Source organism: Penicillium mononematosum, assembly GCF_028829835.1.
Source record: "Penicillium mononematosum strain IBT 11891 chromosome Unknown utg000003l:1.0-8172316.0:1.0-8177699.0, whole genome shotgun sequence".
Classification (NCBI taxonomy): domain Eukaryota; kingdom Fungi; phylum Ascomycota; class Eurotiomycetes; order Eurotiales; family Aspergillaceae; genus Penicillium; species Penicillium mononematosum.
The window spans coordinates 4791696-4805588 of record NW_026643273.1 but is presented as its reverse complement, the minus strand read 5'-3'; the positions used below and the strand labels follow the sequence as shown (position 1 = coordinate 4805588).

The following is a 13893-nucleotide window of genomic DNA, read 5'->3' as shown; positions in this document are numbered from 1 at the left end:
ATAGTATGTAGACATGAGGGGTAAACCGCGGAATCCGGCCGGGTTGGCTTATTCACAACCCCCGCACTAGTGTTTTCCAGCTATGGTGTCATTTCATGCCGGGACATTGCAATTGATACACTGCAAGGTTATATATTACCCGAGCTGGTGTCAATTGCTGATAGGACGGTTTAGAGCTTTGGATGTCAGACAGCTGTGCAACGGTAATACAAACTACATAATACTGCTCCACAGAGTAGAGACGATCCAGCACAAGAAGTACATACATATAGTGGTTGGAGCATATAGCAGCAGTGATGTGGCAATTGTTTACGAGGAAGAGGTATGCAATTGAAAATTGAAGTGTTCACGGGTTCACGATCTGATTAATAATTATGTCATTCCCCCTCTCTCTGCCCACTTGGGAAGGTGGGGGATGTTTTGTTATGGTATTAAGTACCAAGTACTGCTGAGCACAGCCATTTTAATACTGCAATACATGTACCAGGTACCTCTATGATACAAGTGTAGAGTCACGTCAACATCATCCGCCTTATTATCTTCATCCGCCCACTTCCACTCCTCTTCCTTCAAAATACCCATCTTCTTCAATCTTCAATCTAAAACATTTTAAGATAATCAAAATGGTTAAGGCTGGTAAGTAATTTCCATTATTGGTTCTATCTGGGCCATACATAAGGCCCTCAGCCTCCAAGTTCCCCACGATCTGTGGCAAGGGGACCTTGGGTGTGAGCAGATTTGAGCACCTTGTGATCCAGATCCCAAATCCGAGCCTATCGGCTTGCATCCTCCCCCCCTAGCTCTCCACTGCTGTCTGGAAATCTGGCAATGCCCCTGGGACAAAGCAGGGGATCATCGCTGCTCATTTGCTGAAGCCTGGCATTCTTCCTGGGCCAGTGCGGCACCAGCCGTTGCTGAGGCTGAGACCAGACTCCAGAGGCCCTGGAGATCCAAAGGCCGGCATGCCGGGCAGCCTTCGATAAGCTTTCTAGAACAATTTGTTGACCCCTTTCCTTTCCTTGCAGTTGCTGTCCTCCGTGGTGACGCTAAGGTCGCCGGCACCGTTACCTTCGAGCAGGCTAACGAGAGTGCCCCCCACCACCATCTCCTGGAACATTACCGGCCACGACGCCAACGCTGAGCGTGCTTTCCACGTTCACCAGTTCGGTGACAACACCAACGGCTGCACCTCCGCTGGTCCCCACTGTATGTGATTCAGAATGAGCCGAAGATGAAGATGAAGGCTCGAGTTCTGATCGCTTTTAGTCAACCCCTTCGGCAAGACCCACGGTGCTCCCACTGACTCCGAGCGTCACGTTGGTGACCTTGGCAACTTCAAGACCGATGCCGAGGGTAACTCCAACGGCTCCACGCAGGATCAGCTTATCAAGCTGATTGGTGCCGAGTCCGTTCTGGGCGTGAGTTTATCACTGGTACTCGAATTACCGAAACAGATTGCTAACCTATCTGCTTAGCGCACTCTGGTCGTCCACGCCGGTACTGATGACCTTGGCAAGGGTGGTAACGAGGAGTCCAAGAAGACCGGTAACGCTGGTCCCCGCCCTGCTTGCGGTAAGTTCATTAAGGCGTGATGTGATGTAAATGGAGATGAATGCTAATGAAATGTTATAGGTGTCATCGGTATTGCCGCATAAATGTGCAGCTCTATCCCTTTTTTGAAACCTGGATTTTGATATCTCTGCCGTAATTGGTGGAGGAAAAGTACAGGATACTCCGTCTAGGATACATGAATGAATGCCAATTTGACATGAGTATATTTGGAGATCTGTCATCGATTGTATAGCTTCGATGCTTCGTAGACTTCCCGTACAACTAGAAGCTCGGATCGCCTGACCGCTTTCCCCCACAAGTCTAAACACCGGCCACGTTTCCCCTCAGGACATTCCCCTTGCTCTCAACTTCTTTTTCTCCTCCTTGTGTTTATTTTATTCTGGTTCTGTCTTCAATCTCATTGCAATTGTGCATGTGGTAGTGGAGACTGTTTCATTCAGTATGCCTTTCGAAGCCCGTGTCAAGTCCGTCCTGTCCGGTGACACGGTGGTGCTGTCGAATGTCACCAACCCTTCACAAGAACGTGTCCTGAGTTTGGCTTATGTCTCTGCTCCGAGATTAAGGAGAGAGGGTGACGAGGTGGGTGCATTGTTGAGATTGATTGCCCGTTGATTGCACCATTGGAAGACCAGATTGTTCCTTTCTGTCATGTCCAATTGGTCTTTCTGGTCACTTGAGCTACGGACAGCAGTCGGTAAAACAAGGATGACTGAAGGAAAAGAGAGAAAAAGAGACAAGGCTAATTTAAAGAACCTAATTCTAGGCATACGCCTTCCAATCCCGCGAATTCCTCCGTGAGCTCCTTGTCGGCAAAGTCGTCCAGTTCCACGTTATATACACCATCCCCACTGGTGCCAAGCGTGACTATGGCACCATCAAGCTGCCCGGTTTTGACGCCTCATTGCCCGATATCAGTGTGCAGGAGGGCTGGACAAGAGTCCGTGAAGAAGCAGGCAAGCGCGGAGATGAATCTGAGGAGACTGTTGGACTCCTGGAACGCCTACGGGCATTGGAAGCCCTTGCCCAGGATGAAGGAAAGGGAACATGGGCCGGCGGCAATGATGGCCAGATCGATACTACCTACGAGTTGACTGGCGCTCGGGATCTGGTCAAGCGTAACTTGGGCCACCAGTTGGAGGGTATTATCGAGAAGGTCCTGAACGGTGACCGTGTTGTGCTGCGTTTGCTTCTCCAGCCACAGGAGCACATTCAGACTGTCATTGCCATTGCTGGTATCCGGGCACCATCTGCTAAGCGCACGACTGCTGAGGGCAAAGAGACCGCGGCCGAGCCATTTGGTGATGAGGCGCAACAGTTTGTTGAGGAAAGATTGTTGCAGCGTAAGGTCAAGGTTTCTCTGCTTGGTGTTACGCCGCAGGGACAGATTGTTGCCACTCTGCTTCACCCCAACGGAAATATCTCTCGATTCCTTCTTGAGGCTGGTCTCGCCCGTTGCCAGGATCATCACTCGACGCTTCTGGGTCCGGACATGGCTCTCCTCCGCCAGGCGGAACTTACAGCGAAGGCTGACCGCAAGGGATTGTGGGTTAGCCACACGGGACCCACAACTGCTGGTGCCGCGGCTGTGGACTACGTTGTCACTCGTGTTTTGAATGCGGATACCCTCTTCATCCGCAACAAGGCTGGACAGGAGAAGAAGATCAGTCTCGCTAGTATCCGTCAGCCAAAGCCTTCCGACCCCAAACAGGCTCCCTTTGCTGCTGAGGCGAAGGAGTACCTCCGCAAGCGGGTTATCGCCAAGCATGTCATGGTCACTGTGAACGGCAAGAAGCCTGCAAGTGAGGGCTACGAGGAGCGCGAAGTCGCTACTGTTGTGCAGGGCAACACCAACGTTGCTGTGGCTCTTGTGGAGGCTGGTTACTCCTCTGTCATTCGTCACCGTATGGATGACGCTGACCGCTCTCCCGACTACGATGCGCTGCTCGCTGCTGAGGCTGATGCCCAGAAGGAGGGCCGTGGAATGTGGACTTCCAAGGCTCCCAAGGCGAAGCAGGTCGTAGACTACTCAGAGAGCGTACAAAAGGCCAAGCTGGAGCTTGGTATCTTGCAACGTCAAAAGCGTGTTCCGGCTGTTGTCGACTTTGTCAAGTCTGGCTCTCGCTTCACTGTCCTACTGCCCCGCGATAACGCCAAATTGACTCTCGTTCTTTCCGGTATCCGCGCCCCTCGCTCTTCCCGCGGACCCAGCGACGCCGGCGAGCCTTTCGGCCAGGAGGCCCACGACCTTGCCAACCGCCGTTGCATGCAGCGCGACGTTGAGATTGACGTTGAGACCATTGACAAGGTTGGCGGGTTCATCGGCAGCCTTTACATCAACAAGGAGAACTTCACGACCGTTCTGCTGGAGGAGGGTCTCGCCACCGTCCATGCATACTCGGCTGAGCAGTCTGGTCACGCCAACGAGTATTTCGCTGCTGAACAACGGGCCAAGGACGCCCGCAAGGGACTCTGGCATGACTGGGACCCCGCCAAGGAGGCTGCTGAGGCTGAGGAAGCCGAGGCTGTCAATGGCGCCGGAACTGGCACTGAGAGCGATGCCGCACCCGTACAGCGTCGCAAGGACTACCGCGACGTTATGGTTACCTACATTGACCCCGCCTCTGCAAAGCTCAAGCTGCAACAGATCGGCACCGGTACCAACGCGCTCACCGAGCTGATGAGCGCTTTCCGCAAGTTCCACATTAACAAGGCCAACGACACCCCGCTGCCCGGCCCTCCCAAGGCCGGCGACTGGGTTGCCGCCCAATTCACCGAAGATGGTGACTGGTACCGCGCCAAGGTGCGCCGCAACGACCGCGAGAAGGAGCAGGCTGAGGTGGTCTACGTCGACTTCGGTAACTCCGAGACTCTGCCATGGGCATCACTCCGCCCTCTCACCCAACCCCAATTCTCCGGTCAGACCCTCCGTCCCCAGGCCGTTGATGCAGTCCTCTCTCTCCTGCAGTTCCCCACCTCCGAAGATTACCTCGAGGACGCCGTCGGCTTCGTTGGCGACCAGACCTTCGACCGCCAACTCGTCGCAAACGTTGACCACGTCGACCAGGACGGCACCCTGCACGTCACTCTACTCGACCCCTCTGCTTCCAAGAGCTTGGATAACAGCATTAACGCTGACATCATTCACGAGGGTCTGGCCATGGTACCCCGCAAGCTGAAGGCATGGGAGCGCGCCTCCGTCGATACCCTCTCCAACCTGCGCGCGCTCGAGGACGAGGCTAAGGCTGAGCGCCGCGGTATGTGGGAGTATGGTGATCTGACCGAGGACTAACTTGTATCTATTTGAATTTTGCGCTGTATGAGGGCGATCTGTACAGATATGGTTGGGATTGGCCCTATGATTAGCATTTGGCTGTGCCGTGTACACTGAGATATGGTGCTTGGTTTAATTTAGGCCGGAATTTTATTGCATTTCTGTTTCATGCTATCTTCCAAAACACTAGCAGGTCTAGTTTCAGGGTCTAGTTTCAGGGCTGGCTACCTTGTTTAACGTTGGAATCCTGCCGATTAGCTTGGTGAGTCGATCTGCGATGTACTTCGCAGATGAAAGATGTTTTGACCCCAGGACATTCAACATTCTCAAAGAGAGCTAAACCCCACCCAAACTGTGAGATAGAGAGGAATTCGCGATGTATCACAAAATATAGTCAACCCCAGGAAGCACCCGACCTCGGGACAAAACACCGTCAGTTTTATTTCACCGCCTCTTTCCCTCCGCCACCTCCGAGATCTGCTTTAGAAGGTCGATCTCTCCTTCAAAATAGTAAAACATAAGAGATAGAAGCTCACCATGTTTTGGGGCAACAAGACTCCGCAGGACTCCGAACAGGACCTGGCGCGCACCGATTCAGCCTCAAAGAACGATCCCGCCGCTTCCGCCTCACAAGCTTCGGGCACCGCATGGCTCGCCGGACACTTGCACCACCTTACTCCGGAGCAGGAGGAGAAGCTGCAGGAGTTCAAGAAATTGTGCGCCGAGCGGGAATACTACACTCCTGCTGTGGAACAAGCAGATGGCGTCGAGGCGAAGCCCGCCAGCCACGATGATGCGACTTTATTGTATGTGGCGCGTCCCCGCTAGACCCCAACGCAGCTAGAAATGGACGCATTGAATAAGATGATCGAGTGCTGACTCTGATTTCTTTGTGCAGGCGATTCCTCCGAGCTCGCAGATTTGACGTCGAGGGCGCGTGGGCTCAGTTCAAGGACACCGAAGACTGGCGCAAAGACAATGCCATCGAGAAGCTATATGAGAATATCAGCGTCGACTCATACGAGGCCGCTCGACGGATGGTTCGTCCTATAATATATTGCGAACGAAAACGGATCTCCCTGCTGACGTCTACCGTCTCTACAGTATCCCCAATGGACAGGCCGTCGCGATCGCCGCGGAATTCCTATCTACGTCTTCCAGATCCGCCACTTGGATAACAAGGCTGTCGCCGCTTACAACTCCACCATGACTACCGGTACACCCGAAACCCACAAATCATCCACAGTCCCTGCACGCTTGTTGAACCTGTTCGCTTTGTATGAGAGCCTCCTCCGGTTCGTGATGCCGCTCGCTTCCGCGCTGCCACGTCCGAACCCGGAGACGCCTATTGTCACATCGACCAATATCGTGGATGTCAGCGGTGTTGGCCTGAAGCAGTTCTGGAACCTGAAGAGTCATATGCAGGATGCCAGTGTTTTGGCCACGGCGCATTACCCCGAGACGTTGGATCGAATCTTTGTATGTTGTTCCCCTATCTAATCCGTCCGGATATATTTGCCGTTGAAGATGAGATCGTGGAACTAACTCACTGTTAGATTATCGGAGCGCCCTCATTCTTCCCCACCGTCTGGGGCTGGATCAAGCGCTGGTTCGACCCAGGCACCACCTCGAAGATCTTCATTCTCTCCGCCGCAGAGGTCGAACCCACTCTCACCTCCTTCATGGAACCATCCAGCATTCCCAAGCAATACGGCGGCGAGCTGGACTGGGCTTGGGGCGATATGCCCAACCTGGACGAGCCCAGCCGCGAACTGCTCCGCGGAATCGAGCAGCCACTCGCCGAAGGACGAACACGAAAGGACATCCTCAAGGGCCCTATTTTGTTCAACGGCGATCACCTTCAGGTGCTGGGCACTGTGGATGGAACGAATCGGAGGGAAATCGTTCCCGTCCCGAAGACACAGGCTTCGGTTGAGTCAGAGGCTAACACCCCTGGCTCTGCTGAAAGAGCGGCGTCCAGCAGCGAAGAGACTAAAGTAGACGACGATGAGAAGATGATTGACAACGTGGCTGTCAAGGTTAACCAGTTATGTGTGGATGGGAGTCATGTTGCCGTATAGAGCACATAGAAAGGCAGCAGGGATAATCGTGTTGGGGTTTGTGTTTGGACATACCATTACTGATGTGACATAGCACAAGATAGCGCAGATCTCAATACCGAGGCATATTTTTCTTCTATCCGTTTTTTGTCCTTGGGTATCTGTCTGCCTGGTTTATACTTTGAAGCGGGAAATTTCATGTGCTTTCACACGCATCTATAGGGGTACGTGGTTTCTGATGTCATCTTCCCAACATTTCTTATACACTTTCTCGTTTGTGAGTGTGCTCTGACTTGTTCATATGAATTGACTCATCCTCAAACTGTTCATGGGCCTGGAGACACGATTGTTTGATCATCTATACGTATCAGACCATTAAATTGATATATAATCAATAAGGATAGTCGGCCGGCGACCTCAGGGTTTCATATATTAGATTATTCGTATGATTTATTGGCTTCCAAGGATAAGATGGGTATTAGAGACATTATATTGGAACGCTACCCTGTCTTTCTATGTCCTCCTCCGTTCTCGGTATTATAACTACAACTATAGAAATGATTAGCCATAAGTGCGGAACACCGTGAAAGCTCAACCTCATAGAACGTCTTTCCTATATAATCTATAAGATGTATCAGGATAGTGGATGTAAATTCCCCAGACGATCAGATATATAACCCTGCACCTTTGATTGTGTCTATGTCTATACCGTAGCCGAGCCCCTGAGAAGATCTACAAGAAAAATTAAGAATAGATCATCCCCGAGCATCAGATAATGAATCATACGGAAAATCTTGAAACACCCAGAAACCTCGTTCGGATGTTCATTGACCAATTAGGAATAAGGGCTTCGATTGGCCACATGACTCGGAAAGTCCATGCAGATGCAGATGCAGGGCAACGTCTGCACATCATATTTATATGGCCAACGTATTTTTATACGGCCAAATACGTTGGCCATCTAGAATCCTGTCCTGATTAACTAAAAGAAACAGATTTTTCTTATGAATGCCCCTGTACCATGATATCACCCCCCGAATGAGCCCGAACACCTACATGAGGCAACCATGTTGAGCCCAAGCGCTAGTCAACGCGCTAAAACAGCCCTGTTGTTGGGAAAGGGTCCAAGATGAGATATGATCGACGTCATGTTCCAATCCAGTCAAACGCCCGAGGCTCATTTTTGCGGGGAGCATGAAAGAAGTGGGCTTCTTCACATGTGCCGAATGTCGCTAACGGCCGAACGACCGGGGAGGGATCGACATTAAGCCCAAGCACTTAAAACCCACTAACCCACCCTCAGGTACGGGGGTGGGTTAAAGTGTGCATTTCGACACTATTGTACTGTTTACGAACCAGCCATGAGTGGTAATCCAAAGGACTCCATGAAGTCCACCTGGCGGCAGCAAGCCCGCTCAGAATGGACTCTCTTCCACTGGTTCTACGAACTACTAGGAATCCACCCAGAACACCTCGACAAGAACATCCCCGTTCATCTAAAGGAAGACGCCGTGCCCTATGTACCAGACTGGTCCATGCACCGGTGGGTGCTCACGCACGCCGCCATCCCCCTCCTACTACACCACGCCTACGTCGAGTTCACCGGCCACAACCTCAGCGCCTGGGCCGCCTTCTTCCTATACGGACTGGCCTTCAAAGCCATCGCCATCCACGAACTCCACGTCCTCCGACGACTGGGCCACCAGCACGGTTTCTTAGACGGCGATAAGCACGCCCGCGATGGCGTTCCAGACGTCGGCGTCGCAAAGGTCGTCCGCTCGCTCATATCGACATCGACCTTCCGTCCAATGTTCACCGTCTTCTTCGCCTACCACGCCACGCACGCCCCCTCAACTATGAACTTCGCCTGGCTGCCCCTCGAAATAGGGCTGTACGGGATCATCCTCGACTTCTGGTTCTACTGGTACCACCGGGTCATGCACGATGTCGGCGCGTTGTGGAAATACCACCGCACCCACCACCTCACTAAGCACCCCAACCCGCTGTTGACGCTGTATGCGGACACCGAGCAGGAGTTCTTCGATATCCTTGGTATCCCGCTTATGACTTATTTCAGTATGCGGTTTATGGGGATGCCAATGGGGTTCTATGAGTGGTGGGTTTGTCATCAGTATGTTGTTTTTGCGGAGTTGGCGGGTCATAGTGGGTTGCGGGTTCATGCTACGCCGCCGTCGACGTTGAGCTTTGCTTTGCGTTGGTTTGATGCGGAGCTTGTTATTGAGGATCATGATTTGCATCATCGTAAGGGTTGGAGGAAGAGTTATAACTATGGGAAGCAGACGAGGCTTTGGGATCGGATTTTTGGCACTTGCACTGATCGTATTGAGTCTGTTGAGCACAATATTGATTATGCTAATTCGTCGCCTATGCCGCTGTATTGAGTGACATGATCTCGTGGGTTTGGCTTGCTGATGATTTGGTCTCTTTTTGGCGTCGAAAATAGTACATATAAAGTCTGTACAGGTTGCGGAGGATTGTTGATATTGGATCTTGTTTTGTTTTGCTATATTCTTTGCTATAGATCCTTTAGATATTATGTCTATGAATGAAATGTCCCCCATGACCAATGACTTTCTCTACATTAGAGACAGTCTTCCTTGAGCAGGTTTGCTTAAGATGCTACGTGTTGAAATTTTGACAAGCAACGTATGTATTACAGTCTAAAGCACAAAATGATATCTGGTATATGAGCGTAGAGGCCTAAGCCCTCCACAGTGCGTTAACTTGCTTTCTCCGAGTCTGTACGGAAGATAGTTAGCAAATGGACCTGGAGATATTTAGACGGAAAACTTACCATCGGAGCCAAAACAGTGACACCAGCTCCGAGTGCCACCACAGTGAGAACAAGTTGCAGCTTGGAGAAGCTCTTGCCAAGGATATCAAATGCCTGGCTGGGCGTGGCTCGTGTACCGTAAATATCGCTTCCATAAGCGAATATAAGACTGGTACTTTCCAAAAGGGTAGGACGGGAGAGCACGGCCTTGATGCCGGCGACATCACGCGTGTGAGAGAGGTACCACTTGCCATCAAAGTCGAGGAAGGGCGCGTAGCGGAACAGGCCTTCTTCGGCCTCAGCCGTAGTGGGGTCACGGTCGACAGGGCGGCGGGGGTCAAGGACAGGGCGAGGGATGCCGACGAGGGAGTTGGAGGAGGGGAGAGCGCAGAGAAGCTGGCGGGTGGTGATGCCCTGGCGCGTTTGAGTGACGGCCATGTGGGAGATCGATTCTGGGATCATGAAAGCCTGGGAGATGACATGGGGCAACGGGAGGGCGGCCGTGCTGGAGTAGTTGGTGGCGGAGTCAAGGACGCCACGGTCGTTGGGGAAGGGGGATTCGTAGAGTTCCGAGATGACCAGCTGGTAGCCCTTGGCGGAGGACTCACTGCCGTCAACGTCGCCCCAGAATGAGTAGGCGAACCAGTTCTCGGACATCACGGATGCGATGGGCTGCGTGGAGTCCACACCCGCACGGGTGGTTGCATGAAGGACCTTGCCTGAGACTCCGTCCAACAAGTAGAAACTGGCGGTGTGGGTCTGCTCGTTCACTGCCGTCACCAGTGCGAGGTTGGGGTTGAGGTACTTGTAAAGGACCGAGCGGTTTCCAAGGACCTTGCCAATAGATGCAACAGGATCATGCGCAGGGCGAGCCGTCGCGTCGACAACCTTCTCTCCGGAGGGAGGAACAAACTCCCACACGGGAGTCTTGTTATCCTTGGCAAACCAGCCGAGGACTCGGCCATCCATGCTGGTGGTTACTAAGAACCCATCTTCGTTGGCAAATGCAGTGACTGGAGTACCATCTTCACGGACACCGACGGTGGCCAGCGAACTTCCATCCTGCGCCTCGAAGACAGCAATTGAGTGGAGTTTGCTGTTAGATGGTTCGATGCGTGAAACGATCTCCCCGGTGGACACATCCACAGTCACAGAGCTTCCATCGTCGGAGTAGATGGTCGCGACTCCTGGCGAAGCCAAAATAGCCTTCACATTCCACTGCGATGTTTCCACCGCCTGGACGCCCCACGAAACGGCTCCGTGGTTACCAGTGTCTAAGGCATACACACGGCCGTTCTTGGTGGCGACAATAACTGACCTGGCAACTCCAAAGCTGTCCAGGTTGGAGACTTCGTCAGTCAAGATACTGCTCAGAATGCGCTTAGGAAGATCCTTCAGCCAGTCGGGTAGATGTTCCAAGTCCCGAACATGGCGCTTCACCCGGTGTAGGTACGCGCCGTATAGAGTCTCATGGCCCTCGACTTCCAGCTCATGAGCTAGATCCTCTTGGGCATCAGTTTCCGCCCAGGTGGCAGCGACAGCATCAATGAGACCCTCATGCCGAGTCCACTCGATCTGGCCATTTCGGATAAGTTGCCAATCTCCGTGCTTCCGGAAAAGCGCTGACCTAACAGCCACAGATTTTCCTTTGGCAACGACCTCGGATACTGAGTGAAGGGCAATGTCAGAAGAAGGCTTCTGCAGATCCCATCGTCCCAGAATTCCATGAGAGGCGGACGATACAACAACGGCTTCCAAGTCCGTGATCCGGGTGAAATAGACATTAGCGTCAATGACACTGGCTGCGACCGCCGACTGCCCAGGCAGATAGGGCAGCTGGTAGGCCTTGGTGACCTTAGCAGACATCAAGTCTACATGGAAAACCTCAGCCCAGGCTCCGGCCTCAGTTTCAAAGTGGACCAAGAAATGAGGCAGAGCGTTAAGCTTGCGGGGAGCGTGGACTGTGATCTGTCGAATTTCGGAGCCGGAGGTATTGTCAATGGTGATAGAGTTGATCTCCTTGGTACCGATGACATTGACCTTCAGGGACTTTTGCGATTTGTCGGTCCAGACGATGATAGGCGAGGCGGAATTAGCGCCCACATAGAGGACGGACTCCGGGGTAACCACATCAGCCTCAGTGTTCAGAATCTGTTGACGGGTCTGTTGTCCAGTCAATGGATCCAAAACAGTGACCTTGATCTTGAAGCCCTTCAACATAGCCGACTGGAGAGAAATATAGAAGACCTCTGTGGAAGAGGACGACACCTGGAACGGAACGTCGCCGCTAACAGAATAATTCATTAGCTTAGGACTTGTTAAAAAAAGGCCAAAGGCGAAACCAACCTTGTATCCTTGTATTCCCACACAGTCTTTCCAGTGTTTCCATTCAGCCGTCTCACAATTCCGGCACCCTCGCTAGCAACCACAGCAACTGTATCTCTCACTCCGGATGTCGCGGTAGCATCCTCAAGCTCCAATAGCTCGAGATCGCCAACAACACCCTCAGAGACCCGATTTTCCCACCCAACCTTGCCATCCTGTGCACTCCAAGACGCGATGTAGTTACCCACTGCACCTACAACGGCATCGTTTCCATCTAATCCGCGCAAAAAGACCCGCACTATGTGCGGGAGAGTTTGCCGACCGCGAGATGTTCTGCCGCCATACCAGCCCGCCGTCGCGGGGGTTCACGGCACCCAGGAGCAGCTTGTCGGATAGGGTATAGAGAAGGGAGGCATTTGAAGCTGGTGATGGCTTGAGGAAGAAGGTCGAGTCGGGGATGGGGTGCCGAGGAGGGCGTGGTGGAAGTCGATGTGATTGACCTCATCAGGGTAGATGGCCGCTGCGGGCGATAGGCACGCAGCGAAAAGAGCGCCGCCTGGAGCCGCATTTTGACGAATGGCTCTTATTGAAGCATTGAAGAGGGGAGGTGGGAGGGATGTAGAATGGATGTTGTCAATACAAACTTGGCGGAGTCCGGGCGGTGATAACCCCCAGATCCCAGATCTCCATAAATTCCTTCTACATCCATCAACGTCCACTCTCTTGGCCTTGATGTTACTATTACTTCGCATACAATTTCCGCACCCTAGTCTTTATATCTAACTTTGCCCTATAGCACCTACCTGCCTCTAACTTAGGCTGGACACTAGACCGGTCTAACAAGGAAACTCGAGCCAGATTAGCACATCTCTGCAGCCCAAAGACATATATAGAAGACATCTGAGAAGACATCGTAAAAAAAGGTCCTGAATATAACGCCCATTAATATCATCTATCTGGAGCTGCTCTCAAGCTAAATGTTATGCCGTCAAGAACAGAAACAGAAGGCTCATAAGCCGGTTATTCTTGTATATGTGGGAAATTGCTCGATTCACTACTATAGATCCTATAGTAAATTAATCGCATATGCACGAGCGATTAAATAGAGACCTTATAGAGTACATGTAGTGATTGTGAGTCAACCAGGTTTAGCTTAGAAACAATCAAGGTCTAGAGTATTCGACTTTAGAAACCTTTAATTGCATTCAAAAACATCCAGGTCTTGATCAGACTCGAATTCCCTTACATAGCTCTCCCACTATATCAGCCAATTTCTAGTAAAGCTAGAGCCCTTAATTACATGGATTGAAGCTAGCTAGGAACGGGATTTGCTAGTCCCTATTGCTAGGCTAGTGAGTTTGCAATACTGTAGGCATTACTATTAGAATGACACAAGAACCTGAGCAGGCGACTAGCTCGACTTACATCGAAATCCGCCGAAAGGGCTAGTATCTCGTTATTCGTTGAAACTCGCACGAGACTGCAGGAACCATGAAATCCAACAGAGGGCTTCCCAATCCAATCGTTCGTACTGAAAAGCGGAAGTATTGCGCGAACACCTCCTTTTTCAATCATCAACTCGAATCCCTTAAGCGGCCTCTCTTGGAAATCAATCATTATTTGGTTTCCTGGAAAGCGATAGCCAGGGACAGTATTCGGCGTATCACTAGGATAAATAAGCTCCAAGCCGGCGATCAAGGTGTTTCCTAAGTCTGCGTGTTCTGTTCGGGAATAAATCGGTGGCGGTACCTAGGAGCTTGGATGCTTTATAGGATAAGGTCTGCCTACGGGTTAGAGAGGCCTAACTAATTATACTTTTTATATTTTCGCCCGCGTTGGCTGTATAATCCTACCCAAGCACAGTCATTATA

The 13893-nt window shown here is 51.8% G+C and overlaps 5 protein-coding genes across 5 annotated transcripts; 4 read left to right on the top strand and 1 right to left on the bottom strand.

Moving 5' to 3' along the window:
• Positions 1-623: 623 nt before the first annotated feature.
• On the top strand, positions 624-1655 carry sod1 (superoxide dismutase SOD1; the record flags this gene model as incomplete). Its single annotated transcript, XM_057293599.1, has 6 exons — positions 624-636; positions 1026-1063; positions 1164-1206; positions 1267-1418; positions 1476-1572; positions 1633-1655. The coding sequence occupies 6 exons, from the start codon at positions 624-626 to the stop codon at positions 1653-1655; spliced, it is 366 nt and encodes a 121-aa protein (XP_057148410.1).
• A 358-nt stretch (positions 1656-2013) lies between these two features.
• On the top strand, positions 2014-4861 carry N7519_006822 (putative transcription factor (Snd1/p100); the record flags this gene model as incomplete). The annotated part of the gene is made up of 2 exons (XM_057293598.1): positions 2014-2151; positions 2336-4861. 2 exons carry the CDS (start codon positions 2014-2016, stop codon positions 4859-4861), a joined length of 2664 nt encoding a protein of 887 aa, XP_057148409.1.
• A 519-nt stretch (positions 4862-5380) lies between these two features.
• On the top strand, positions 5381-6924 carry N7519_006821 (SEC14 family lipid-binding protein; the record flags this gene model as incomplete). Its single annotated transcript, XM_057293597.1, has 4 exons — positions 5381-5649; positions 5742-5883; positions 5948-6322; positions 6400-6924. The coding sequence occupies 4 exons, from the start codon at positions 5381-5383 to the stop codon at positions 6922-6924; spliced, it is 1311 nt and encodes a 436-aa protein (XP_057148408.1).
• Positions 6925-8264: 1340 nt separating this feature from the next.
• Positions 8265-9305, top strand: N7519_006820 (sterol desaturase family protein; the record flags this gene model as incomplete). The annotated part of the gene is made up of 1 exon (XM_057293596.1): positions 8265-9305. The coding sequence occupies one exon, from the start codon at positions 8265-8267 to the stop codon at positions 9303-9305; it is 1041 nt and encodes a 346-aa protein (XP_057148407.1).
• Positions 9306-9624: 319 nt separating this feature from the next.
• N7519_006819 (uncharacterized protein) lies at positions 9625-12590 on the bottom strand (the record flags this gene model as incomplete). The annotated part of the gene is made up of 4 exons (XM_057293595.1): positions 9625-9663; positions 9719-11984; positions 12044-12320; positions 12368-12590. The coding sequence occupies 4 exons, from the start codon at positions 12588-12590 to the stop codon at positions 9625-9627; spliced, it is 2805 nt and encodes a 934-aa protein (XP_057148406.1).
• Between the last annotated feature and the right edge of the window lie 1303 nt (positions 12591-13893).